General features: G+C 42.5%; 1 protein-coding gene across 1 annotated transcript in view; it reads right to left on the bottom strand.

Annotated features, from left to right (window-relative positions):
- Positions 1 to 1,562: 1,562 nt before the first annotated feature.
- The window catches only part of SLC22A23 (solute carrier family 22 member 23), a 267,653-nt gene continuing 242,489 nt past the window's right edge, over positions 1,563 to 26,726 (bottom strand). Inside the window, 4 exon segments of the mRNA XM_020976653.2 lie at positions 1,563 to 6,442; positions 21,211 to 21,334; positions 22,691 to 22,723; positions 25,056 to 25,282. Of these exon segments, the coding sequence (XP_020832312.1) occupies positions 6,085 to 6,442; positions 21,211 to 21,334; positions 22,691 to 22,723; positions 25,056 to 25,282 (742 nt within the window). The 3' untranslated portion in view covers positions 1,563 to 6,084.

Below are 26,726 nucleotides of genomic sequence, written 5' to 3'. Positions count from 1 at the left end.
GGGGCGAAGAGACATCAAGTGAGTTGCCTGTATGTCACTATGTATGTGTCAGGCATGGAATTCCTGATTCTACAACTTCCTTCTATGGCTCTCTTCATGTGTTATGTTTAGCTCCCTGGAAGGCATTTCTTACATTGATAATAATCTTATATTAAGCTGTTAGGAAATGACCCAGTTGATGGTGGAAGGAAACATGGTTTGGTAGATTGAGTTAGACCTGGTATTTTTGTGAGAAGCTTCATTTCTAACATAATACTCAGTTTTGCTAGACCCCTGAGCAAAGGTATTCAATCTCCACATGCCTCGGTTTTAAACTGAGATGTTTGTAGCCTGGAAAGGAGAGTAGGGTATTTCTGTTGTCCTAGAGAAAAGCAGCCCTTTCCATAAAGCTTTAAAAGTTTTTAAAAAAAGGTTTTAAAAGAAGGGCAGAACTGTTGAGGAAAGATAGTTAATAAATATTCTCTTTAAAAAAGGACATTTTCAGGGCAGCTAGGGGGTGAAGTGGATAGAGCATGGGCCTTGAAGTCAGGAGGACCCAAGCTCAAATCCAACCTCAGACCAAACACTTGACACTTAATAGCTATGTGACCCTGGGCAAGTCACTTAACCCCAGTTGCCTAAAGAAAAAAAAAAGACATTTTCTAAGTTAAAAAAATTGATCTACATCCTAAGAGTGAGGTTTGGGTCACTTCTGAGGCATTTCTGTTATATTCCTGTACTAGAGGGGAGTTCTTATTCCTTATTTTAATTTTGTAGTAGTCTTAGGTTGAAAGAGATTGGGCCGTGCCATAGAATGACCACAACACAACCACTCCCTCCCCAGCAAAACAACTCTAAACTTTCATTATTAAATTGTAAGCAACTATAAAAACTATTAGTTTAGTGGCCTGAGTACAGCATTGGGTCGGAATAATTTGCGGTCAGATGTAGATAACAGTGCTGGCTAGTTCTCACGAAGAATGGGAAGAAACACCAGGACCCGGCTTCCTAGGGCTGGAATAAGGACTAAGGCATATTGATATTTTGAGATTAGTTTGAGGATCCTTGATTTCATTAATGTGTGGGTAGTCCCTTCAGTGCTGCAATGGGAAACCCCACTTTGATGATGGATATAGAATTAGTATGAACCTAAGTCATTAGTTTTTTTTTTCTGTAGTTGTGGAAATGGGCTTAGAGGTAAAGTCATTTGGTTACACAGTTGCAAATAGGTGGTCTTCAATAACTTTCTCTGGCAAACGAAAATTCACCTGTTGTCCATTTCTCTATTCAGAATGATTTGGTCTGGTCCTTACATGACAGATAGACATTGAATTTATCTATGTCTGTTGTAGGAACTGTGAGACCTCAACCCCAGGTGGCTCTGGAACAGCTTTTGAACAGCTTTTATATACCTAACATCACCTTTACTGGACTAGGAACTTAGTGGAGAACCAATGCAAATTGGCACCTTTTCTCCCACTTGTCTTAAAGCTAATAAAAACAGTATACGTTTGCTAAATCTCATGGTGATGTACCACATTTGATCATATCAAGTAGGAGCCAAGAAAGACATTCCATAGGAGTTCTGGTAATGGGGCAGCTTTTTTTTGGGTTTTTATTTCTGTACATTCACATACAAATTTCTCAGTAGGTACAACAGATGTAACATCATGCAGACACTTAGCTAGTTAAGACAGTTTCAGTACTTGATTTAAGCTTGTGCTATGGGTAAGCACCACCAGCCTAATCATGATCAAAACGTACAGTAACAATTCTTTAATTAGAGCCTCATCAGAAACGGAGGGAGTTGGGGCAGGGAAAAGGAAGAGGGGAGAGGAGTGGGGGAAGGAAGAAAGGAAGGAAAGCTTACCCACTAGACATTACTCTGTATTCCTTTCCCAAAACATTTTATACACTACATTAAAATGAGGTTTTGTCTAAAAAAAAAAAAGAGCAACAATAGCAGTTGAAGTGCAGGATGCCATCCAGTGTGAGCCATCCAGAGGCTACAGGTGATGTGACATTCAAAGCCCATTTCACAGCACTCCTACTTCCAGTTTTGTGACTTCGGCTTGGCTCTGGGAAGTATCAGGTTTAAGCGGGATACTTCCTTTTGGGAATCATTAGCTCTTTCTTGCTCAGTGATAGACTAAGCCAACCACTCCATCCCCTTTCCAGTTGCCAGTGTGTCTATGGCCAACCAGCCTCTTAGACGATAAAAACAGACTATGGTGCTTGGTAGCACAAAGCATCCTTGAGAACTTGGAGGTGGGATGGGTGGGGTGGTGCATGGGTGATGGGGAAGAAAGGCTTTGTGCGTCAATCGTTGGAAAAGGGAGACAAAGGAGATAAGACAGAGCCCCCTGGTGGTTGAAAAATCTAACTAATGAGGTTTCAGAATGAAATGGATTTACATGTAGGTAGCTGGCAAGTACATCTTTGAATGCTCTCTATGGGGGAGAGGGGAAGAGGAGGCTGACTGGAAGCAGCGAGTCGCCTGAGAAAAGCGTTTCCTTTGTGTCAACCATGAAGGAAACAGGATTGAGTAGTTTTCAAGTTTGACAGACAAGTCATTAAGTAGCTGCCAGAGCACCCATCTGTACACAGAGCAGGGCAGACAAGATGCAGGACGCAGACGCCCTTTTCTCCATCCCTGCTGCCTCACTTGGTACATTACTCTTCTGGGCTCTCTCCATAGAGAGGTTCTTCTGATTTGACTACATTCAGTAAAAATGTTGGCTGGCACCAAAAACTTTTCCCAGCTGATGATGCCATCGAAAGGAGGAGTTAAACCTGGCCCTTTAACCCTGGGTGAGTTTTGAGAGGGATGTGCCAACAGAATCAGAGGGATGCCTGCCTTGCTGAGAGGTGTGCCACTTACCAGGTTCCAAGCAAGATAATGTCATTATAGTCAAGCAGACTGGGCAAAAAAAATCAAAATTAAAATCCCTCCTCTCCTGCTTCTTCTCCCTCATCCCCCAGCTTCTAAAGCTAAGAACCAGGACTTTATTTTTAACTCCTGTCACTTTTTAATTCCCATCATTAATCCATCCTGTTGTTTGATACGTTCTAGTGTTTTGTTTTTTCCTTCTGTTCATTGGCCCTGTTGGATGTTGTCTGTTGTTATTGTTTTTCTACGTTAAGAGAATAGAGACCCTGAAACAAGAAGGGTTCTCTGAAGCACTGTGCGTGACTCCACGAGGTGACAGGCAGCTCAGGAGCATGGACAGCTTTAATACGTGTTATTTGAAAAAATCCACGGGATTCAGACCGCAGTTTCAAGAATGCTCATAGATATCATTCACTAAAAAGCTGTTACAGTAAATGGATTGCAAGGTGTACCAGCTGTGTGTGTGTGTGTGTGTGTGTGTGTGTGTGTGTGTGTATATATACATGTGCATTTGTGCACACATGCCCAGGTGTCCAGTCTGTGGTCCAAAGAGCCCTTGCTGACCGCCCCTCCCCTCATGTGTCTGATGCTCTCACTTCAAGGCCACATCTGTATTTTTCATCTACTTACATGGATTTTGTTGCCATGTGATTTTGTTGCAAGTACTCTATAAAAGGCAAAAGGTATTTCACAAGTTTGGCACGTGAAGACTGCACACATCTAAAGAAAGGCCCTTTTCAAGGTGAATGCAGACTGAAAATTTGCAACATGTAACAAAGGAGACCCAACTTTAAGTCATACGAGCAACTACAGAGGGTAAGAACAGTCATACAATGCAATGGTAGCTGAACTGAAGTCAGCTGTGTAACAACAGCCTGTTTCCCCACTGATTGTTTATTACCAGGTTGCTTTTAAAGTCCGTCTTCACCTGCTCCAGTGTTTCTTAGGAAGAGTCTTTTTAGAACCCAGATACATAGCCTGGTTCTCCATGACAGCAGCAGGTTTTAATGTTTTGGACACAGTTTAGAAAACACCCCTACTTTTGTTTGCCTTCTTCACTCCGATAATCTCATCTCTTCGATTAACATCCCACCCCAGTGCTGATGCCCCCCACCCCGGCACTGAGGAACAGGTCACTCAGCTGCTACCTACTGCTACAACATTGTGCCACTGTTAGGAGGACCAAGGTCGGTGGAGACAGCAGGTACATAGATGAGGTAAGGAGCTAGGATGGGGAAACAGAGCACAGATTAACCCCTTTTCTGGGCTCTACAACATCAAGCTCCATAGCAGGTGGCAGATGCGTGGCTGCCTACTACACAGTACCCATCCTGGCACTTAGACCATTGGAAGATCTAACTTTGCCCCAGAACAAAGACATATATAACACACGGCGTCGACTAAGACAGAAAAAACTTCTTGCTCAGGAAAAAACTCGAGTTTGATCCTTCTCTGAGCTTGACCAAGCAAGAGCCAAAGGTTGTCAGTACTTAGGCATCTGTGGGAACTGTGTGGAAATGGGGTCTACTGACTCCATGTAATTAATTAATTGCTTGGTTAATTGCTTGCTGTTACTACAAAGGGGCATCACATCTGAGTCCCCTAAAAGTTCCTTTTTTAGTGGGCTAAAATAGGATATAAGATTTTAAAACGTTAACATTATTGAGGAAACCTCACAACACTGCCATGTCCATCCCTACTCTGGGGATGGCTTCAAATGACAGAAGGCCAATGAATCTGTGGACAAATTCCAGGAATGTGCAAAATGACCTCCAAATGCATACAACAGTTGAAATTACCCATGAGACTTTTTTTTTGGGGGGGGGTGCACAGAATTAAAATCCAGCATTATTTTTTTAAAAAAGTATTATATCATTTTATAGGATTTCCTTTTTCTGTCCTCTCTCTCATTCTTTTTTTTTTTTGGAAGGGTTTGGATAGAAAACAGACTGATTTGAGGTTAACCTCTCTTTCCTGCCCTGCTGCTGCCCTGATAAGCAGTGAAGTGGACGAAAAGATTGGGAGAAGCAGAGGACTTGGTGGATAACCCACATGTCAGAAAGAGTCAATAGTAAAATATAAGCAAGTGTTTTCCTCGAGGGTGTGTGCTCTCAACATGTATACCTGGTAAGGTTTTTGTACTGCCTCCCTCTATTCATTTATTATCATTGTTGTCACTTTTCGGTATCATTTGCTGATTGGAAAGTAGCCATTCTTTCAAGTAGAGTCTGCAACGGATGCTGCTAAGGGACTAGGGAGATTTTAGCTGAAAGGCATCTGGGTAGGAGCATGAGTCTCAAGTTCTTGATGCTGTGTCCTGCCTCGGTACACCTATTATTGATTTATCCACTTCATTAGGCAGCCCCGGCATCAGAAAACTGGATCCACAGCCAGTTTGGGTTTTCTTCATTTTGAATGAAATGCTTAGGATTTTTCCCAAAGGAGCTTCAAACATCATTGCTCAGTACAAAAGAACCATCCTGAAAGAAGACCCACATACCTGCTTTATTGGGATTTGTGAACTGCTTAATCTAATTGTGAAATGGGAAGGTCTTACCTTACATGTAGAAAATGACATTTCTTTTGTTTTAAACCACATACAGAGACACCATCAAAACCTAATGAATTTTACTTTTCCCCCCTTGTCTAAAATACAGTCACAGTTTCATTCACAACAGCATCATTTGCTTATACTCAAAGGCGCCTTGAGGGTTTGGGGACAGGAAGAAATCACTTTTTGCTCTCCTGGGTCATAGTGTGTTCATCTTCTATAGAAAAGATGCCTCTTTCAGGTTTGGATTTTTTTTTTTTGCTTTGTTTCTTAAGGTCTCTTTCTTGGAATGGCTGTACCTCTCCACAAGAGAAGGTTCATTTTAATTTGTGATTAATGAGAGGAAAAGGGAATAAAGTGCTTCTTGTAAAAATGACCAAAATAAATACAAACATTTAATGGCAGAAAAAGAAGGTCTTTAAAGGTATCTCTCCAGCCAGTTTCTTCCCTCAAATACATCATCCCGATGCTTTCCAGTTGGCAGAAATTTCCTCACCCCGGTTGAAAGTCTCTTGTGATTTAAGTGGCTTTAGCAGCAGATTTGACCTTTCCTTTCCGAGTTGGCCATACCTGCCATCGTTGCAGGTCTGTAAAACCTGTGCCAGATAAAAAGAAAACCTGACCCGAAAAGGGCTCCCCTCCTGAAGTGACCAAAGCAGCCCAGTTACATGGACTTCATCCCGTTTGCTGTGGCGTTTTCCGGCAGCCCGTCTCCCATGGCGGCCACGTCGTGGAGGCCGGAGTAGTCCTTGAGTTCTGAGTTTGTGAGCAGGAGGGGCTGCTCTCCCTTCTTGTGGGGCAGGAGGGGCTGCCGCGTGTAATGTTCCCCATTGAGGATGTTCTCTGGCAGGTTCTGGTTCTTGCTCTCCGGCAGGAGGAGAATGCAGATGATGCAGATGAGGGTACAGCAGGCAAAGATGATGTGGTGAAGGAAGTATCCCTTCTGGTTGTGCAGCTCTATGATCGGGGCGGTCAGCATGCCGAAGCCGGCGCTGGCCAGGACCAGGCCCAAGCCTCCACACCTGCTCGAGGGACGGGAGACAAGAGAAGGAGATGATCTTTGGGTCATAGAAGGAGCTTGTGTGGCTGACCTATAGCTTTTCTGGAAGTGTAGGTCTCCCATGTCAACTCCCTTTCCCCCTAACACAAGTGGCTCTCTATCAACTCCAGGATCAAGCACAGAACCCTCTGTGTGGCAATCAAAGCCCTTCACGATCTAGTCTTCCCTTACCTTTCTAGTCTTCGTATAGCTTATACTCCCCTCTACCCTCAGCATTCTCTTCAGTCTAGAGCCATTGGGCTCCTTGCTGTTCCTCAAACAAGACACTCCCATCTGCATCTTTGGGCACTTTCACTATCTGTTCCCCCAAGCCTGGAATGCTAGCTCTCCCTTATCTCTGCCTCCTGGCTTCCTTCAAGTCCCAGACAAAATCCCACCTTCTACAGGAAGTCTTTCCTGGTCCCTCTTAATTCTACAATCTTCCCTCTGTTGATTATTTTCCAGATATCCTGTATATAACTAGTCTATCCAGAGTCTGCCCCAGAACATTCTAACTTCTCACCAAACCATCCACTGAGATTGGGAGCTTTCCCAACTCTTAATCCACTGTTGGTGGCTTGGGTAGTGGAGCCCAAGTGTTGGGTTTCCAACTAGGGCTACCCTCACTGATGCATTCAATAACCATTGTCTGGCACATTACAGAACAGATCTGCACTTATTTAAAAAAAATATCCTGTGCTAATATCCCTGATGTGGTATAATGAAAAGAGCATTAGACTTGGATTCAGAAGACTTAGGCTCTAATCCCATATGTGACACTCTAAGCAAGGCAAAACCTCTCTAAGCCCCAGTTTCTTCATCTGTAAAAGGGGTATAATAATACACAGGGTGGTAATGAGGAAACTGCTATACAGATATGCTCTTTTATGAGCTAGTCTTTATTAGGCTCCTATTGTATGCATAGGACTATATTGGCACTGGGAGGAATCTTACACAGCTTAGATAAGACATGATCTCTGCCCTCAAGGAAACTTTTTACAGTATAGTAAGGGGATATGATAAAGACAAATAATTATAATACAAAATAATATGTGATTCATCAGAGGTATATGCAAAGTGCTATATGTGGGGATGGGGGATACTGTTCCCAAGAAAAGGAGATCAGGAAAGGCTTACACGGAAGACATGGCATTTGAAATGAATTTTTAAGGAACACAAGCATTAAGTCCCATGAGGAAAATAAGTGAAGTGAGGCTCACTATGGGTGACTTCCCCACAGGCACAGCCCTACTAAGTGTCAGAGGCAGAATTAGAACCCAGGTCTTCCTGACACTAAATCCAACACTCTAGTCACTCCATCATGTCCCAGGGACTGAATATGAGGGATTCAAGACAAGGACAAGGTCACATCAGGGAAAGAAGAAAGGGGGAGAGAAAACATAGATCCATGGGGAGGGAAAGGGGAGTTCCCATGACTCCTTGTATGGACATTCATATGCCAGAGAAATCAATATCACAGAAAAAACCAACAAACACAAGTCCTAATTTTACACATGTCTTTGCAACAGCTTTGTAAGTCCAGGGCAGGGGCAAAGGAGAAGAGTGCAAGGCCAGGAATAGATCTGGGGCTGAGGAAAAGGGGTAGTTGTCATTACTAGCCTGGATGGTCAGAGAGGTGGATGGGGCCTGAGAAGCAGGCAGTAATAACAGCAAGATGGAAGGGAGCCTCCCATGTTATTAAAGATTGTTTTTAGAAGGTCAAGATGCACTTCTTCAAGTGGGCCTGCAAAGTGATACTTTTTGTCCGTAAGGCACAGCTGGATAATATTCAATGCAAAGGAGTGTGTGTAACCATTATTAAAATGGAGGAAGCGTTAATGTGAGTTGTAAGTATAGGTGGAAATTATTGGGAGTTAGTAGGAAAACCATTTATTTGTAGTAATTATCATGAAATCCCTGTTGCTGCAGTATGTGCAGACAGGGAACACTCACACAGGACAAGCTGCTCTAATTTTCACTTATTCTTCTCTCTATACCCTTCCCCAGTGTGTCTCCCCCCTCCCATATACAGTGTGGACAAAAGCCCATGGAATGTGGTAGCCTGCAGTGCAGGAAATCCATATAGGATATAGGGGCTGCTGTATAGGAGTCTGTGTCCCAGGGATGATTTTTACAAAGTGAGGCTTTGTGCAAAAGTTAAAAAGGAAAAACCAAAATGTAAAGAGTGGGTTGGGTTTTTTTTTTAGTTATTTTCTTAGAGGACCATTTTGCTACAATAAAAACTTAAAGTCCCACATCAATCTTAACTATTACAATTATAAAACTAGGTGCCCCTCCAGCTCAGGCCTTCTGACTAAATTCCATAAGTTATTTCTATGTGTGCTATTCTCCCGGGTATGTAATTTAATCTCTATTGGGCTTCACTTTCCTTATCTAAAAAACAAGAGGACTGAATGTGATGAGTTCTAAGGTTCTCTTCTGGCTCTATAATCCTATGGTACTTACCTTGTGGCAGGTAAGGTCATTCGGTTAATTAAATGAATGGGCAGATTAAATCTGGAAGCTCAAAATTAAGTTCTGAGTAATTCAATGGATAAACAACACTCCCACCTAAAACAGACACTTCTGATAGATATGGCTACTTCTGTAAGCTCAGAATATGATGCCTCTGTGATGTACCACATGCCTGAGAAAATAGATTCATCATCTCTGAGGCCCCTGATAATAATAATAATAGTAAATAAATAAAACTAGCATTTATCTAGAACTTTAAATATATGTCATCTTATTTTGTCCTTATAACAAACCCAGGAAGGTAAGTGCTATTATTATCCCCATTTAGCAGAGGAAACTGAGGCAAGCAGAAGTTAGCATCTTGACCAGAGTCACACTGTTGACTAAGTGTCTTGAGACGATTAAGACTGATCCTGTATCATTTTCTTATTGATCCTATTTACAAGTAACTGCTCTTGTCCTGTAACTTCTTAAGTCAGTTCTCTGTCTCTGAACTTAGTTCAGAATTCAGCTGGCCTATAATGGATTAAATTTTAAAAATCCAGCTCTTCTTGCCTCAAGGAATTTTGTTAACCTTGGGGAATGTGTATGACAGAAAGGGAATTGGGCCTGATATCTTTACTCCACCCAGCTATCTTTCAGGGATGTCTGGTTTGCTGTCCAAAAGTCTGGGCTGCTATCTCATACCTGCACTCAGACAATGAGTCTCATGAGAGAAGAAGGGGGGTCATTGCTAGCCCCCACGACTAACTTCCAACCAATTATGTTGTTTCCTGCACCTCAGCTCTATAACCAATCATGTTGCCCTCAATCCCATGATGTCATCTACCCTGTTCATTGTTCTCTCCTTCCCAAAACCAATAAAAGGGGAACTGCCCTTTTGCTTGGCGTTTTTGGCATTAAAGGAGGTAATCCACTGACCCATTTATTGGCAGGCAGCATGCCCCTGTTAATAAATGTTATCTTGCTTGGAGATCTGCCTTGGCTTATCCTTTTGTTAAGATCTCAAATTCAACAGTCTGAGGCTGGATTTGAACTTGGGTCTTCCTGAGTCTAGGCCTAGAGCTCTGTCTACCATGCCAGCTAGCTGCCTCTAATAAAAGCTCAATTTAGGCCTCTTCTTGGAGAGGAAGAGAAATAAACTTTGGCCCTCTGTAGGCAAGCAGAGTGACTGACTCCACATTTCTTAAGGCACATAATGCCCAAATGTGCTTTAATCTGCAGAAATATATAGGACACAGACAATCCTGAGATATAGGCACATATTGCAGTCTGATCACCATCCTGAGTTGAAGGAAATGAAATCTATTTAACTTTGTGCTTGGAGCAGGATTATTCCCAACAGAAAACTTATCTAAATGGAGCACCTACTCGGCAAAAGGAAAAAGAGAAACGCAATTCCAGAGAAGGGACTTTTTCCACTTGAAGCTACTCTTAACGGGGCAGACAGGTGGCACGCTGAATAGAATGCAGGGTCTGAATCAGGAAGACTCACTTTTGTGAGTTCAAATCTGGCCTGAGACATTTATTAGCTGTGTGGCCCTGGGCAAGTCACTTAACTCTGTTTGCCTCAGTTTCCTCATCTGCAGAATGAGCTGCAGAAGGAAATGGCAAACCACTCCAGTTTCTTTGCCAAGAAAACCCCAAACGGGGTCGTAAAGAGTCAAACACACTGAACAACATTTCCAACTGGTCTTTTAGTTTAAGACACAAACCCACTTAGGTCTTCTAGACTCTGTGGCTGTTTTTTTGTCCCAAATGTCATGCTGCCTCTCTTTGTTTCTAGTAGTAAACATAAAATAAAGCCTAGAAAAGGACCTAGGGGGGCATAATATAATACAACAAACATTTATTAAGTATAGAGAGGGAGCTTTGTTCCACAAGGGACCACAGAAGGAAATGCTGGTCTTACACCAGAAATAGCGGTAGCAGAAAGAGAAGCTAGTTGAGTGGATCCTTGGAATCTTTGGAAGAGTCTGATGAGACCCCAAAATATGCTAACACAATCAGGGAACCTCCTCCCTTTCTCCACACTCCACTCTCTTCTCCCCAAAGCCCTAGCCCCAGGAGCTGGAGCTAGAGGAGTCTGTGCTCCCTGAGGTAGGTATGGGATTTTCTGGTGTCTGAGTTTGAATGCATTTCCTCAAAGCAACCTCATGAGGCATAGTGGGGGGGGGCGGGGGGGGGCGGCTCTCTTCTACCTCAGCCATCTAAGTTAAGTAAGTTAAATAGACTTTTTTGTGGGGAATGGCTTCCAATCATCGTGGATAACAACAACGTTTCTGTGAACACATGCATTCAAGGTTGCAAATAATCAATTTAAAACTGTACTTCTGTAACAATAATCCTTTTGTAAGCTGGGATAGGGCATGGTCTGTACTTCAATAGAAACTTTCTGCATTTCTCCACATTGACACGAGAGGGCAGGCTTAGCTCACATCTGAGTGGCGCCAGTTCTGTCTCTGGGAAAAATGATCCAGCCTTATACACAGCCTCAGAAGGTGCAGCAGCTACTAAGAGGGTGTTTCCACTAAATGTTTCTTTATTACTTTTAAAACAAAAAAATGTCCTGTTATGATGATTGTCCATCGGATGCCATTTTGCTATTTGCAAACATCATAGGACTTTTCTAAACACTTCAACTTCAACAGATGCTTGACATCACTTGGTTGGGGATTGCCTGTATTGTAGTGAGCCCCTCTGTGCCTTAGCAGGTGACTGTCTCCACGAGTCACTGTGGTCCAGACATCTCATCTCCTGGTGGCCAACATTCTGAGATGCTCCTATGTGCACCAGGTCCGTACTCTGACATAGTGCTCCAGTGGAGCTTTGGAGAACCCCAGGGTCACCCCAACTTCATGTCCAGGCAGTGGAGTTGGGATTTGCTTCTAAATACATTATGTGAAGGTTATTGGACTAGGGAAAGTCTTTAGGGTGCTCAAACAAAGAATCCTGGAAATTGTTCCTTTAGGAAAAACATAAATCACAACTACCACCTTTAGTTACACTCACCACCTTTTTCTCAGGAACTCATCTTCATTTTTGTGAATTGAGGGATGGTAAGGTGCCTTTGCAGTCACACCCATTTTGCTGATCAGTCATGTCCGACTCTTTGTGACCCTGCGGACTATGCTCTCCATAGAGTTTTCTTAGCAAAGATAATGGAGTGGTTTGCCATTTCATTTTCCAGTGGATTAAGACTAACAGAGGTTAAGTGACTTGCCTAGGGTCACACAGTAAGTGTCTGAGGACAAATTTAAACTCAGATCTTCTTGAAGCCAGGTCCAATGCTTTATCCACTAAGCCAACTAGCCTCTTAGGCAAACAGGTTAGATGACTTGCCCAAGGTCACACAGCTAGTAAGTTTCTGAGGTCAGATTTGAACTCAGGAAGATGAGTCGTCCTGACTCCAGGCCCGGCATTCTATCCACTGAGCCATCTAGCTGCCTCTTATACCCATTTTACAGATGAGGAAATAAACAGAAGGACCAAAACAACTTAAGTGGGACTCCAACCCTGAATCTCATTGCTGATATCTGGTACTTAGTCATACATTACCTTGAACTGTTATTTAACATTTTATAAGTGTATGTCTTGCCTTCTCAAGGAGACTATAAATTCCTGGCAGATAGGGATTGTGACTTTTAATTTCTTTTGTGTACCACGCCATACCTAGCTCTGTGTTATATGCATAAACAAACACCCAACAGTCTACTGATGATAGATTAAACCTTGTTCCTCACATGCAAAGTTTCTCCATCACTGAGTCTTTAACTCAGGAATTCCCAACTGCTGGGGGAATACGTGGACCCCTAGAGAATACAAGAAGCTTGTCAAGAGAATACAGACAATGTCTGGTAAATAACTCTATTATCCTAATGAAATAAAGGTTAACAACATTTTGCTGGAAAAATCTTGGAAAAAAATCTCTAGGCAGCTAGGGGGTGAAGTGGATAGAACACAAGATAGGGAGTCAAGAAGACCTGAGTTTAAATCTAACAGCGGACATCAGCTGGTGTGACCCTGGGCAAGTCATTTAACCTGTCAGCCTCAGTTTTCTCATCTGTAAAATGGGGAGGATAGTAGCACCTACCTGCCAGATCGAATGAGATGACATATGTAAAGTGACTTGCAAACCTTAAAGTGCTTTATAAGTGTTAGTTAGCTATTACTACTACTGGAAAGCTAGGTGGCACAGTGGACAGAGTGCTGGGTCTGGAGTCAGGAAGACTCACCTTCATGAGTTCTAATCCAGCTTCAGACACTTACTAGCTGTGTGACCCTGGGCAAGTCATTTAACCATGTTTGCCTCAGTTCCTCATCTGTAAAAATGAGCTGGAAAAGGAAATGACAAACCATTCCAGTATTTTTGCCAAGAAAACCCCAAATTGGATCACTTAGAGTAAGAAGTCTGAGAGTCAGGACCCTGTGACTCCCAGGACCTGAGATGTTCCTGGCTTGCCTAAGCAAATCATTCACTCCCCCAGCTGACTTTGGATTGCTTTTCCAGGCTGAATCAATCAAATATCAAGTGTTTACTTAGTATCTCCCAAATAATACTACTTTACATTTGCACAGAGGACTATGGAAGTACTTTCAGTCTAACAACTTAAGTCAGAAGACCTGATTTATCCATTCAATCACTGCATGACCTTGAGAAATTCATGCTTCCTCATCTTTCAAGTGGGGCTAATAATTCTTGTCTTATGGGTTTTTTCAAGGTTCAAATGATAAAATGTTTGCAAAGCATTTTGAAATTGTCAAGGGATATATAAATGTATGGGCAGCTAGGTGGCAGAGTGGATAGAGTCCTGGGCCTGTAGTTACAAAGACCTGAATTCAAATCTGACCTCCCACACTTATTGGCTGTGTGACTGTGGGCTAAGTCACTGAACCCCTTCTGCCTCAGTTTCCTCATCTGTAAAAATGAGCTGGAGAAGGAAATGGCAAACCACTCCAGTATCTTTGCCAAGAAATACCCAAATGGGGTCCTGAAGAGTCAGACATGACTGAAAAATGACTAAACAACAACAACATATAAGTCTAAGCAATGATTATTATAATGGTTGGGCAAATGATTATTATCCTTATCTTAGAGATGATGAGACTGAGGGTCAGAGAAGTTATGTAACTAGACCAAAGTTAAATAGCTAGTAAGTAATGGAAGTAGGACTGGGACCCAGGCCTTATGACTCCTTTTCCTACTATTTCTTTAGATTATTCCACAGCTGTGCTCAACAGCATAAAAACACTCAGGGGAAAATAAGCAAAGTAGAAAACACAAAATCTCCTGTGCCCCCTACTGAATTGGAAAGAGGATAAATTCTAGAGTTTACTGTGAATGTGCATATAAAATAATAATGAGTTTATAACTCAGTTGGGTACGTGACACATAGACACATATAACTAGAGATCAGCTTTGAGACAATATGTCATAAAAATAGGCATAGAAGTGCTAAAGGGAAGGAGAGATGAATGGGTGGAGTTATTGGGGTTGTATGGAATTATTTCCTGGAGGAGGGGAGTTTTGAGCTAGGTCTAGAAGAGATGGGAGGGTATTCAGGAGAAAGGAATAAAGTGATCTTGGCCATAGGTGGGAATTAGCAATCCAGGTACAAAGGCTTCAAAATAGATATGCAAGAATTCAGCTCTGAACCTGAAAAGGGCCACTGAGTTATTCTCACCAACAGCTTCGTGCCTTTTTACACTTCCCATCAGATCAGAGAATCACAGGGCTAGAGGTCAGTTAGTCTAACCCCATTATTCTATGGATGAAGAAACTGAGGCCCAGAGAGGTAAAGTGACTTCCCCAAAGTCACGCAGTTAATTAGTGACAGGTCCAGGACTAGAACCCAGATTTCATAGTTTCTGACTTAGTCCTCACTCTATAATACCACACATAGCCTCTTTTTTTGTCCCCCATCCCCAGGAGGGGAAAAAGAAAAAATGATCCTGATGGACTATAATAGCAGCTGATGACATAGGAGTTGGGGGGTGGGGGAGATTGGACTTTATTGTAGCAAAAGACACTGAGAAGATTATGGGTCTAGGAGGGCCTCCTAGAGCTTTCCTATCCAAATCAAAGGAACAGTATAGTTTCAGCCAGATATGGTGCTATGCCATTTCCTTACTACCCAGACCCAAGTCAGGCCCCTTGAAACACTCTTGGAAACCGTGAGCTTTACTATTTATTTGCCACCCTCTACAGGTAACAACTTTCTGCCTCTTGCTTCTCTCCCTTTGTCTGTATTGACCAAATACCAGACACACAGGAGGCTATCCACAGCCTCTACTTCCCATTCTTTTGTCCTTCTCCTCAAATGTAATGAACTTATGTCCCGCTTACCCTTTCAACTGTGCCCTCTAGAATTCCTGTTATATAGTAAACAGGTTTACTACTTCCATCTATTAGCCCTCACAGAGACCCAACTTCCCTTTCATGACATTACATCTCCAGTCATGCTCTGCAACACTGGCTCTACCTTCTCTCACACCCTCTGACATAATGGTCCTAGAATAGGAGCCAGAGAAATCCCCACTGCCACTTCCAGATTTTCCCTTTACCACATCACTCACCAACCTCTCCTCCACTCACTCAAAATTTTCCCCATTCCAAACCATAGTGGCAGTTGTATACTGGTAGCCCCAAAGTCATTCTTCCTCCTTCCTCAAGGAGTTCAGAGCTGGACTCAACCATTTTCCTCTTTTCTCCAACTACTGTACTTATACTAAAGGACTTCAACATTCACACTTACATTTCCCTAACTTTCCAATTCTTCAGCCTCCTTAAATCCCATGACCTGTTCCTTTACCTCAGCCACACATAGGGATAGACACTGGGCCTATTACTGATTTCTTTAATTAGAAATGCTAACATTCTTCTATCTGACTGTAACCTCTATTCCATCTTTCCCTGTGACTCACCTCTCCCAAACCCATTATTTGTCCTCATCCACCCTGCAGTCCCTCCATTCCACAATACTTTTTTAGGCTATTAGCTCTGCTTTTACTTCAGTTTCTTCCCCTTCTAATCTTGACCCTGTAGTTAGCCATTTCAACTCTATATTGTCCTCTGCTCTGAAATCTTTCACCCTCCCTATCCTATCACTGCTTATCTCTTGTCAATTATCAGCCTTGGATTATACCCACCATCTGTTTCCTCTGCTTCAACTCATGGGCTGATGATGAATGAAGCTATTCTTGCTGATTCTGCTTCCTTTCCTCTGATTCATTCCTTAACCCTTTGCAGTCTGGCTTCCAACCACATCATTCAACTGAAACTGTTCTCTCCAAAGTTAACAACAATCTTTTTAATGGCCAATTATGATCTCCTCCGACTCTGCTGGCTGGGGACATTATAAATTCATGTTATCCAACTTCAACTGGGCTCTCACTTCGGTAAGGCAATCCTTTTATTTCTTCCCAAGTTCATTTCCTACAGAACCTATTCAAAACATTTTCTTCTCTCCTCAAGCTCCCCTCCCCTCCTACTCTCCTGTACTTCCATCTTCTGTCAGCTGAGGATCTCTTTACTAAGAAAACTGAGGCTATTTGTTGATCCTTCTCCCAGTCTCATCTCAAAAGCATCCCCCAGCATCTCCTCCCTTTCCCCAGTCTCTGACAATGATATGACCCTTCCCCTTGCCACAGTCATGTCCCTATACATTGATTTGATTCCACTTGATCTCATTCCCTCCATCTTATCCAATGTAATCTGAACCATTCCCTCTCTCTTGAATGTTTAAGCTGTCCCTATGTACCAGTTTCTTCTCTATTGGCTTTAGACATGCTCAAATCTCCCCTATTCTTAAACAAACAAACAAACAAACAAAAAACATCCTACCATCCCCTCAAGCTATAAGCTACTATCCTATGTACTATCCTCCTTTCTCCACCAAATTTCTTAAAATAATGTCTACCACTCACTGGCTCCACTTCTCTTCTTACTCACTTCTCAACCTCTTCCCTCAACTGAAACTATTCTCTTCAAATTTACCAATGATGTCTTAATGGCCAAATCTGATGATCTTTTCTTGGTCCTCATCCTTTTTAAACTATCTGCTGCATTTGACATTTTTGGCCATTTTTTTCCCTCCCAGATATCTTCTCTCTGGGTCTTTTTGATACTTCTCCCTCTTGGTTCTCCTCTTATGTGTCTAACCACTCTTTTTCAGTCTCCTCTCTTGGCTCACCATCTTTATTATGCCCCTTAATTGTGGGTATTCCCCAAAGTTCTGTTCTAGCCTTTCTCTTCTCTTCTCTCTGTTTCTCTCCAACTTTTTCTTGCTAACCTCATCAACTCCTTTGGATTTAATCCTATCACTTCTATGCAGATAATACACAGAAATAAATATCTAGCCCTAGGCTCTCCCCTGAGCTTCAGTCCCATCGGGTTTTCTAATTGGACATTCCCAACTGTCTTGGAGACATCTCAAACTCAAGATATGAAAAAGTGAACTCATTATCTTTCTCCTCAAACTCTCTTGTCTTCCAGACTTCTTTATTTCTGTTTAAGGTACCACCATCCTTTCAATCTCCCTGGTTCATAAACTTGCATTATCTTCAACTCCTTCTCCCTCTCTCCATGTACCCCTATCTATTGTAATTTCTACCTCCACCACTCTCTTATCCAGTCCCTTCTTTCTATTTATCCACTTACCATTTTAATTCAGGCCCTTATCACTCCTTGCCTAGATGATTATAACAGCATCCTAATTGTTCTAATTGCCATAAGTCTCTTCCCACTCCCATTGCCACTTCCTATTGGAACTGTGGCTGCCAAAGTGATTTTCCTAAATTTCCTTCCTTCCTTTTTTCCTGCCCTTGAAATTCTTCCTCCCTGATCAGGGGAAACTCTTCATTTAACATTCTAGTAGAATGTAAACTCCTTGAGAGCAGAAACTGTTTTGTACCCTCAGTGCCCAGCACATGGCAGGCACTTAATCAGTGTTTGGTAAATTGACTTGCTTTAGTCAGTTGCAGTTGAGCAGAAATGTAATGGAGGGTTAAAACTTTGAGGTCCTCAGTCTGGCAAATCACATTTTGTGAGTTTATGCACTAATATAATTGTTCCAGGTTTGTGAGGAGTGAGAGGGAAGCAATGTATCCTCTGGTTTAGTTGCTAAGCATAGAACTATAATGACAGATAATAAGATCAACCAACTCGCAGTGCCAAAGTAAAAGGAGAGAATCACTAAAGGAATACAATGTAACAAGGTAAAAAAGGTGAGAAGTTGCTTGTTAGAAACCTACCAAGATCATACCTTGACATGTTCCCCACTGACGACATAGTTCTTGAAGCATTCCTCATTAGAACATGACAAGTGTATTTTATTTGGAGGAGAAAAACCCAACCAAATTTGATTTATCATTGCAGGCATGAAATGAAAAACTTTCATTGGTTTAGTCTGGCCTGCTCAGGATGGTCTGAGCAAAATGAATTATTTTGCACTTAACTGCTTTTTCTTTAAGTATATAATTTTAAAATACTTAAAAAAACCCCAACAGATACCAAATAGCCTTCAGGCTTGGAATGTATTGTAAAAATTCCAAAATGAGATCATCTAAAAAAGGCTGTTGTCAGCATGATTATCTGAAAACTTGCAGGAAAAAGTCACAAACTTAAAAAAAAGATCACTTAACCCCAGAGGATGAATTAATTGTTCTATACACAGCCTGCCTTGGACTGTTGTGGTCTGTTTGTATTTCGGTGCGGGAAAATCAGGCAAACTGGGCATTTTAGCCAGAGCTTAATGATAACTTCAGTTCATAATTTATGCCCAAAATATCAGCGTGATGTAGAAAAGTGTAATACCTGAAATCAAGAAATCTAGGTTTTAATGATGCCAGATCCAAAAGCTTATATACCTAGGCAACCATTCCCTGCCTGAGAAAGGAGAGTCAGTATGGAATAGTAGAGAGAACCCTATACTGAGAGTCATGAGATCTTGTCCTGGCTCTATCACTAGAGTTAGCTATGTGACTTTGGGAAAGTTATTTAACCTCTCCTAGCCTCAACTTCCTTATCTGTAAAATGGGGATAATAATAAGAGGGCTATCAGGAGGAAAGTGCTTTGTGAACTTCAAGGCATATATTATTTTTATGGAATTGTTACATGAAGATCAGTATCATAGATACATTCAAAATAATAATAATAATAGTAACAACATTATTTATGTAGTGCTTACTTATGTGCCAGGCACTATGCTAAGTGCTTTATAAACTTTATCTCATTAGATCTTTGACAAAAACCCTGAGAAGTATGTTCTTGTTATTCCCACTTTTCAGATGAAGAAGCTGAGGCAAATAGAGGTGACATGACTTGACCAATGAAACACAGTGTCTGAGGCTGGATTTGAACTCAAGTCTTCCTGACTCTAGGCCTACTGCTCTACCTACTCCACTACCTAATTTTAGTCAGAGCTAGGACAGAACTTAGAGATCATGTTAGTTCAGGGCCTTCATTTTATGGGTGAGAAAAGTCCTAGAGAGAGGAAAGGACATGTCCATACTGTCACACATCAAGTCAGGGCCTGAGTTGGTACCAGAACCGTCTCCCTTATTTCCTATATGAGGGGTTCTTACCTCGGGGGTCTGTGAACTTGTTTTATTAAACTATCATTATGAATCAAGAGAAGTGCTTGCATAAGTCACAAACAGTAATTACATAGGCCATTATTACATCCTTTGCAGTTGTGATTTTGCTCTGTTAGGTATTCAAGGTGTAATCTTTTATCACCCTGTGATGAAATAATTCACTAACTCCAAATATTTGTTGGGCTTACCTATATCCACTCCTCAATCTTGCCACTGGAAACAATTAAATAATCAACGTGAAAGATACAATATTAGTAAAGGAAAACAAATCAGGGATCTGGCCTGGACCTGTGATTTCACTGGTATGGGGAACTCCCAGATGAAGAAACCCTTTCTGCTAATTTAGAGTATTGCTCTTCTTGCAATGTATTAGTCTTGGAGAATTTCCTAGGTCAGCAAAGAATGTGTGATCACACAATTAAGAGGGGGAAAGAACGGTTGCTTCCCATCCTCCCCAGTTAGCTAATTGTGGGGCTTGTTTTTAATGTAATCATGCCAACCTTTTACCCATTACAGGTCAATGCTCCCCCATTCTATCCCCTCTTACCTCTTTGAAAGTTCCCAGCTTTTCCTCATTTTGATTCAAGCATCAACTTCTCAGGGTAGTTATAACCTAACCCCTGCCCAGGACAACAGCAGCTGGGCAGGAACTACTGGGGAAATCTGCCTGTTTGCCCCCACAGCATGCCCATAAAATTTTGTTTTTAATTGACAGGTAGTGTAAGACCAAAACCATTTGGTGACCACTGGTCAAGGTCATTGAGGGTAACACAATCAGTATGTGCAGAGATGAAACTTAAACCCAGGTATTTCTTCCTGGTTCTGAGGCTGATTCTCTTCCCACTACTTATCCTCATCCCATTCCTAAACAAACAAATTAATAGCCAAACACAAATTAACAGTTCTAGATAGGGAGCCAGAATGCTGCTATTGAGGCCTTTTGGAACAGTTGGGGGAATCATAGGGTCATTCATAGTTCTTGAGTGGGAATGGATCTGAGAGGCCATCTAGGCCAACCTTTTCATTTGACAGATATAGAAACTGAGGCCCAAGAAGGTTAAGCAACATTAATACAGTGCCTGGCACACACCAAGCACTTAATAAATGTTTACTGAATTGAACTGAATGTTCAGGGTCATACAGGTAGTAAGCATAAGAAGCAGGATCTGAACCTAGGTCCTCTGATTTCAGAGCTCTCTTTAGGGCTATCTGGTTTCATTAGAAGGTTGTTACTAAATGACCCAATTAATTCTCTTCCTTTCCCAAGCAAAGCCTTCTCCATCTCCCTTGTCCTAAATGACACAACACCCTGTCCTCCTCCAGTTACCACACTCTCTCTCAGGTGCCAGACTTGTCTCTGTTCTTGTTTTCAGGGTCAAAGTCTCAATCTCAGACAAGCAAATAATGAAGCAGATGAGGCCATTACAGTATGCCATGCCCAGGGAAATGAACTCAGGCTACAGTCATAGCGACTGAGGGAGGACCAGTGATGACTCAGGAATAAGCTGCAGCAAACAGGTGAGGGCGGCTCTAAGTCCCAGAGACAGGTCTGCTACTAGCAGGCAATAAACCCAGGAAGAACTGAATCCAGGCGCAAACCATTACCTGGAGGGGGGAGAGGGCACTGGGGTAGAGGGGAGGTAGGGTGGTATCTCAGATGGAGTTTTTTGATGGCTTACCTTATTACCGTTGGGGTGATCTCTGCACAGAAGAAAACACTGAGGCTTCCCACTGCATGTGAGGCGAACATACCCACAATGGAAAACGTGGTGGAGAATTTCTCTCTGACTTTTTCACTCATTCCTAAAGATTAGAGAAAGTGAGAAGAGGCAGGGAGGGAAGAGAGAGCAGTGAAGATGGGGAACCAAGGTGGGGCATGGGGGGAGTGGGAAGTGGGGGAGGGGAGAAAAGATAAGGAGAAAAGGCAGGGGTGGTAGTAGAGTAGAGAAAGATCCTTCTAAATTATGACCTTTCCCACTCTATTAAAAAACATATGCTAGTTTCCTACAAAACCCAATAAAAACTTCAGGGAATTATGAGATCAGATGCCTCTGAGAGGTAGGTTTCATCACCCCTTCAGGATACGTAACTAAGCTTCCTTTGTGGGTCAAAAAAAGTGAATACTCACAGGGCTGCTGCAAATGATAAGAGCCTCTCCCAGCACCCCGTATAAAAAACATAATTGTAGTAGTGGTTGAGGTGTTATTGTGATCTTATGATGGGGCAGTGGCCTTCCTTAAAATTTTTGCACTCGATTTTCTTTTCATCCAGAGAGGATGGATTCTGAGCCCCAGTCATCTTTTTCTTTTTGGTCCCTGGCTTGGATAGTCTAACACAAGAGCATCTCAATCCTTGCAATTAAAGAACATGAAAATTCAAGTTCTCCCACTATGATACAGAAATTCTGTTTCTCCAAATGTGACCCAGAAGGATGTAGTTTTGGGAGAGACATGCTGAAATATGCTAAGCATCTTGGAAGTTGATGGCAGATGAGCTTGAGTGTTTTAACCAGAAGACAATCTCATAACAAATGTCCAATCCAGCCAGACACACCTCCATGCTTCTGGGGTTCATGAGCTAAGAAACTCTCAGTATTGCTAGAAGGTGAGACTCAGAATTTGCAACTTATATGAAAATAGTAAAGAACTCCCAGAGGCATCCAGTTCAAATGGGTAGGGTCAGGGATATCTAATTAGCAGCAGGGGGATTCAGTGCAGTTGTACTGCATCACTGATCCCAACATGCTGGGGCAGGCTGATGACAATTTCCTTAGGCAACGTAGCTGGCAAGGCCTCCAATGCCTTCCATGGTGTTAGCACTTCCCAGGTCTCTCTGCCCATAAGACAAACGGCACTCACGCTCATTCCAAAGGCTGGGGTTGACAATCATTGCCAAGGGAAGAGGTGAAGGGACACATGCTAAGCTGGGCAAAAATTAGCCATTTCTGGTGAAAGGAAGGATAGCAGGAAGGTATAGAAGAATGCAAAGAGTATTTCCCAACCTGTGGCAACCTTCATCTGCAATACTTGGGTAGGTGAGGGGGGGAAATCAAGTGTATAAAAAATCAATGAATTTTATGAGTCTCGAGAAAAGTGCCCAGTTGTACATAGCAGAAAGATGAGATGATGTAGGGGCATGGCACAAGGAGGTAAAACTTACCCGAGCCTGGATGCTGGCTGTATTTTCCAATCACTGGATCCAAGAAAATAAATGTACCGTAGTGAAAGATGAAGTCAAACAAGAAAAAGAAGAAAAGAAAGTAAGCATATTAGTGATGGGGTCATTGCCTATTTCCATGCAATTTATTTACAGATGCACTTCATTTCTTATCCGAGTCACTGCTGTGTTGGAAGAAGCTCTCTTCAGAGTTTGTGTGACACATAGCATAAGTGTCTTGCCAGCCCAGATCTGAGCCAGAGGCCAGAATCATAATGAGATGCTGAGAATGAATGCCCAGCGATAACGACTTATGAGGCACTGAGAATCAGTACTTGAACTATACAAAGATTTCTTTGTTGGGGAAGTAAGGACAGGAAAAAAGAAAAAAAAATCCAATGGTTTCCAACCCATGGCTTTAGGAGTTTGGAGAGAAAAATGAGCCCTCCAGAACAATCCCAGAAGGTCTTAGCCTCAAACCAAGAAGTGAGCTTTACAGCATACAAAATTATTCAAAAACTGTTCCTGGCCTGTGTTCAGGAGAAGCATCAAATACTTTGAGGACTGAACCAGCCAGACAGCATTTTTTGTGAGCTCATTACTTCATGTCATTTGACAAAGCTTCTGGGACAGTCTAAACCAGAGTCCAGAATGGAAAGTCTGTGACACCCTCCAAGGCAATCTCCCATCCCCCCAAGGTCTCTGGCTCACTGCCTTTCTTGGTAGAACCCACTCCCAAATCTCCCAATGAACTTAGAATAGTTCCTTCATTCCCTGACCCAGGTGATGGCCCATTTGGGAAAAGAGAAGGAGACAAGCTACTTCATCACAGAGAATTAATTCCTTATTCCTTTTTGTTTCTGAGGGATAGCTTTAAAAAACAAATAAACAAAAAAAACCACTCTATCTCTTAGCCCAATAGGGAATGTCTGAGTAAGCTAAGTTAAACAAAACACTCCTGATGTCTGAAATGCTATTTGTAAAACTTTCCAGGGGCACCAAATCTCCTCTACGCAAGAAAGTCCAGGGACGGCCGTCAGACAGAGATTGCAGTCCTTTGTGTTTGTTTTTTCATGTAGATCTTGAGGATGAGAGTAAAACTCAGACCACTTGTGGGTTTCCTTTTTCTTATCTTCAGTATGATGTTGTGGAAAGGACTCTGTATTCTGTTGAATGGAGTGTTCACCTCAGTTTTGTCATTAGATCAAGGCATGACCTTGGACAAGCTGAGCCATCTCCCTGGGCCTCAGTTTTCTCATCTGTAAAATGAGGGGAGTGGTACTAGAGGGTCTCTGGGGTCCTTCCCAGGTCTGACATTCTGAGGTTCTATACCCTACAGCTATACAGTTAAGATTGCAACAGTTCCTTTTGGTTTTTCTTGTGTCCACAGGGAAAATACAACAGCAACAACCATCCCCTAGTGAACTGAGCCCTTGTCCCAGGGTATCTGGTTCTTTAGGTACAAAGACAGGTCAGCAGCTCCATTCACTCATCCATCCCTTTCTCTGGATGCGCTAAACGAGCGGCCAACCAAACATGATATTTCTATACGTGAATGAGAGTGGGGCCTTTGTCCTCTCGGAGCCTGTTTTTATAATAACAAGACTAGATGCCTTCCCCACCTCTGTGTGCAATTCTTTCTAATTTTCTGAGAAATTCCACAGACCCGACAAAAAGCAGAATTAGGAAGCGTTTGTTAGAAAACAAGTCAGACCTTCTGCATAAAGAGTTGACTGAAAAAATGGAAATGTTCTGACCTCTTTCCCCCCTGCCCAACTAATTTCGTCTACCAGAACGTATGATCTGTTCTTCCTCATAAGGCAGCAATGTGCTTACTTATTATAAGCTGGCCCCATGAGGACTTGGAGACTCTCCCATCTCACTTAATAACAGTGCAGCCAGAAAGGCCTTAGGAAAGCTTCGGTAACTTTTTCCTCTTTGTTAATCCAGAGAGTAGAAAAAAGAGCCCAATAAAATCACTTACCATAAATGTTCTTAATTAAAGCTTTTTTTTTTCTTCCCCAACCCAACAAAGCATTTTTTCTCAAGCTGCTGAATTTGGAGTAACAGCCTCTGTGCTCTGAGCACTTTTCTCTTCCAGAGGCCCCGCCACAGTCCTGGGCAAAATGTATGCAAAGAGCCCTCTAAATGTGAGCTGCTATTTATTTTATGGGGCTCCTCTTCTTGGGGGTATTGCTGACTGTCTGCTACACCTGCCCCCTCCACCCCAGCTCTTTAAGGGCATGTGTAGATAGGAGTTAAGCCGATTCTGCTTGTGGAAGGTGCGAAGATGGGATGGTGGGCCCCTGAGCTTCAGCCCAGCCTCCAATCCCCAGACTCCTTCCCCAGCCCTGTGTCCCCCACTTACGGTTGAGGAGGCCAAGCTGCAAAAGGGAGGCCAAGGCTGTGAGGATCATGAACAGGAGCAGCCCTCCCCTTCGGCCCAGGAACCTGACCACCAGACACATGGCCAGGCAGGAAGCTAAGGCTATGCCCGCCGTGGTATAGTAGTCGGCATAGAAGTTCGTGAGCAGTGGTAACTCGTGGCCCATCATGCTCCTAGCAAAGCAGTGGTGGATCCCAAACCCGGTCAGCCTAGGCAAGACATACACAAAAGGAAAGCGGCAGGTCAGGGAGCCAGCAATATGTGGTGGCAGGAGGACCAATGCAAGGGAGAACGTTTCTAAACCAGGACTCTGACCACTGGGTAGGCAGAACTGCAGAAAAACCACTCATGGCAATCATGGGGCTACAGACAGTCACTGGATCTCAGCTTCTGTTTTCTGCCTATTTTAGAAGGAGGGGAGACAAAGTGAATGGAGCACAAAGAACACAAGAGTGAGACTTGAGACCTGAAATCTGGTTTTGGCTCTACATCTTGCTAGATTTATGACCTTGGGCAAATGAGCTCAAATACCTGAGCCTCAGTATCTTTATCTGTAAAATGAGGGGGTTGGATGAAATTATTTTAAAGCTTCCTTCCAGGTTTTAAAATCCTTTGATTCCACCTGCAAAGTGAGCCCTTCTGGTCATCTTAGGAATCAAATCAAATGAAACACACAAATAACACTGGATTCTTGCTGTTCCTTGAACAAGAAATGCTGTCCCCCAGCTGTGAGCATCTTCACTGGCTGTCCCCCATGCCTGGAATACTTCTGGCTTCTCTGGCCTCCTCCAAGTATCAGCTAAAATTCCACCTTCTACAGAAAGCCTTTCCTGATCCTTGTTAATTCTAGTGACTTCCCTCTGGATTATTTCCATTTTGTCCTGTATATAACCTGTTTGTATGTAGTTGTTTGAATATTATCGTAGAGCCTTTCCTTGGCTCTCTAGTGCTCAACACAATGCTTGGCACATAGTAGGTGCTTAATAAATGCTTCCTGACTGACTGAAATAAAGCCCTCTTCCCCAATTCACCACTGCTCTATATTTCAGTTTCCCTTAGTGCCTGAAGTAAGGGAGATGACATGGGATATCTTTTAATGACTTTTCAGAAGGACCTGAAATAATCCCACTATCTCTTTTAAAGTGATGGGCTTCTGAGGACTGAGTCTAAGGATAAAACCTCTGCTTTATTTCTTCAACTGCTATCATTCATGAACAGTCACTTGGATGTTGAGGTGAATACACTGATATGCCCTGCTAAGGATGACATCTTGTTTTGAGAGAACTCCACAGTGCTTTACTGATCATTATCCATTAAAAGGCCCTCTTCAAGAACAGAGACTATTTTATTTTTGTCCTTGAATCCCTAGTACTTAGCAGTATGTGGCATGAAGAAAGTGCTTAATAAATGCTTATTTATTGATTGAAATTATTTGGAACTTCTCTATGAGGGAGGGAACCAAATGGTGGCATTAGAGCTAGCACTAAGAATTCAGGTACCTGAGGGAAATTGAGATGGTGGTGGTGGTAGATGGAGAACCCTTACATATCCCAGGGCCAGCACCCATTGTCCTTGCTACGGATCCTATGGTTCTCCTGTGTGTATCCAGGTCAGGTGGTGTGTAGGTAGTGTGTTCTAAGTGGATAGAGTTCC

Source organism: Phascolarctos cinereus, unplaced genomic scaffold, assembly GCF_003287225.1.
Source record: "Phascolarctos cinereus isolate Bilbo 61053 unplaced genomic scaffold, phaCin_HiC Scaffold_4;HRSCAF=312, whole genome shotgun sequence".
NCBI classification, from domain to species: domain Eukaryota; kingdom Metazoa; phylum Chordata; class Mammalia; order Diprotodontia; family Phascolarctidae; genus Phascolarctos; species Phascolarctos cinereus.
This window is presented reverse-complemented; position numbering and strand designations above follow the sequence as displayed.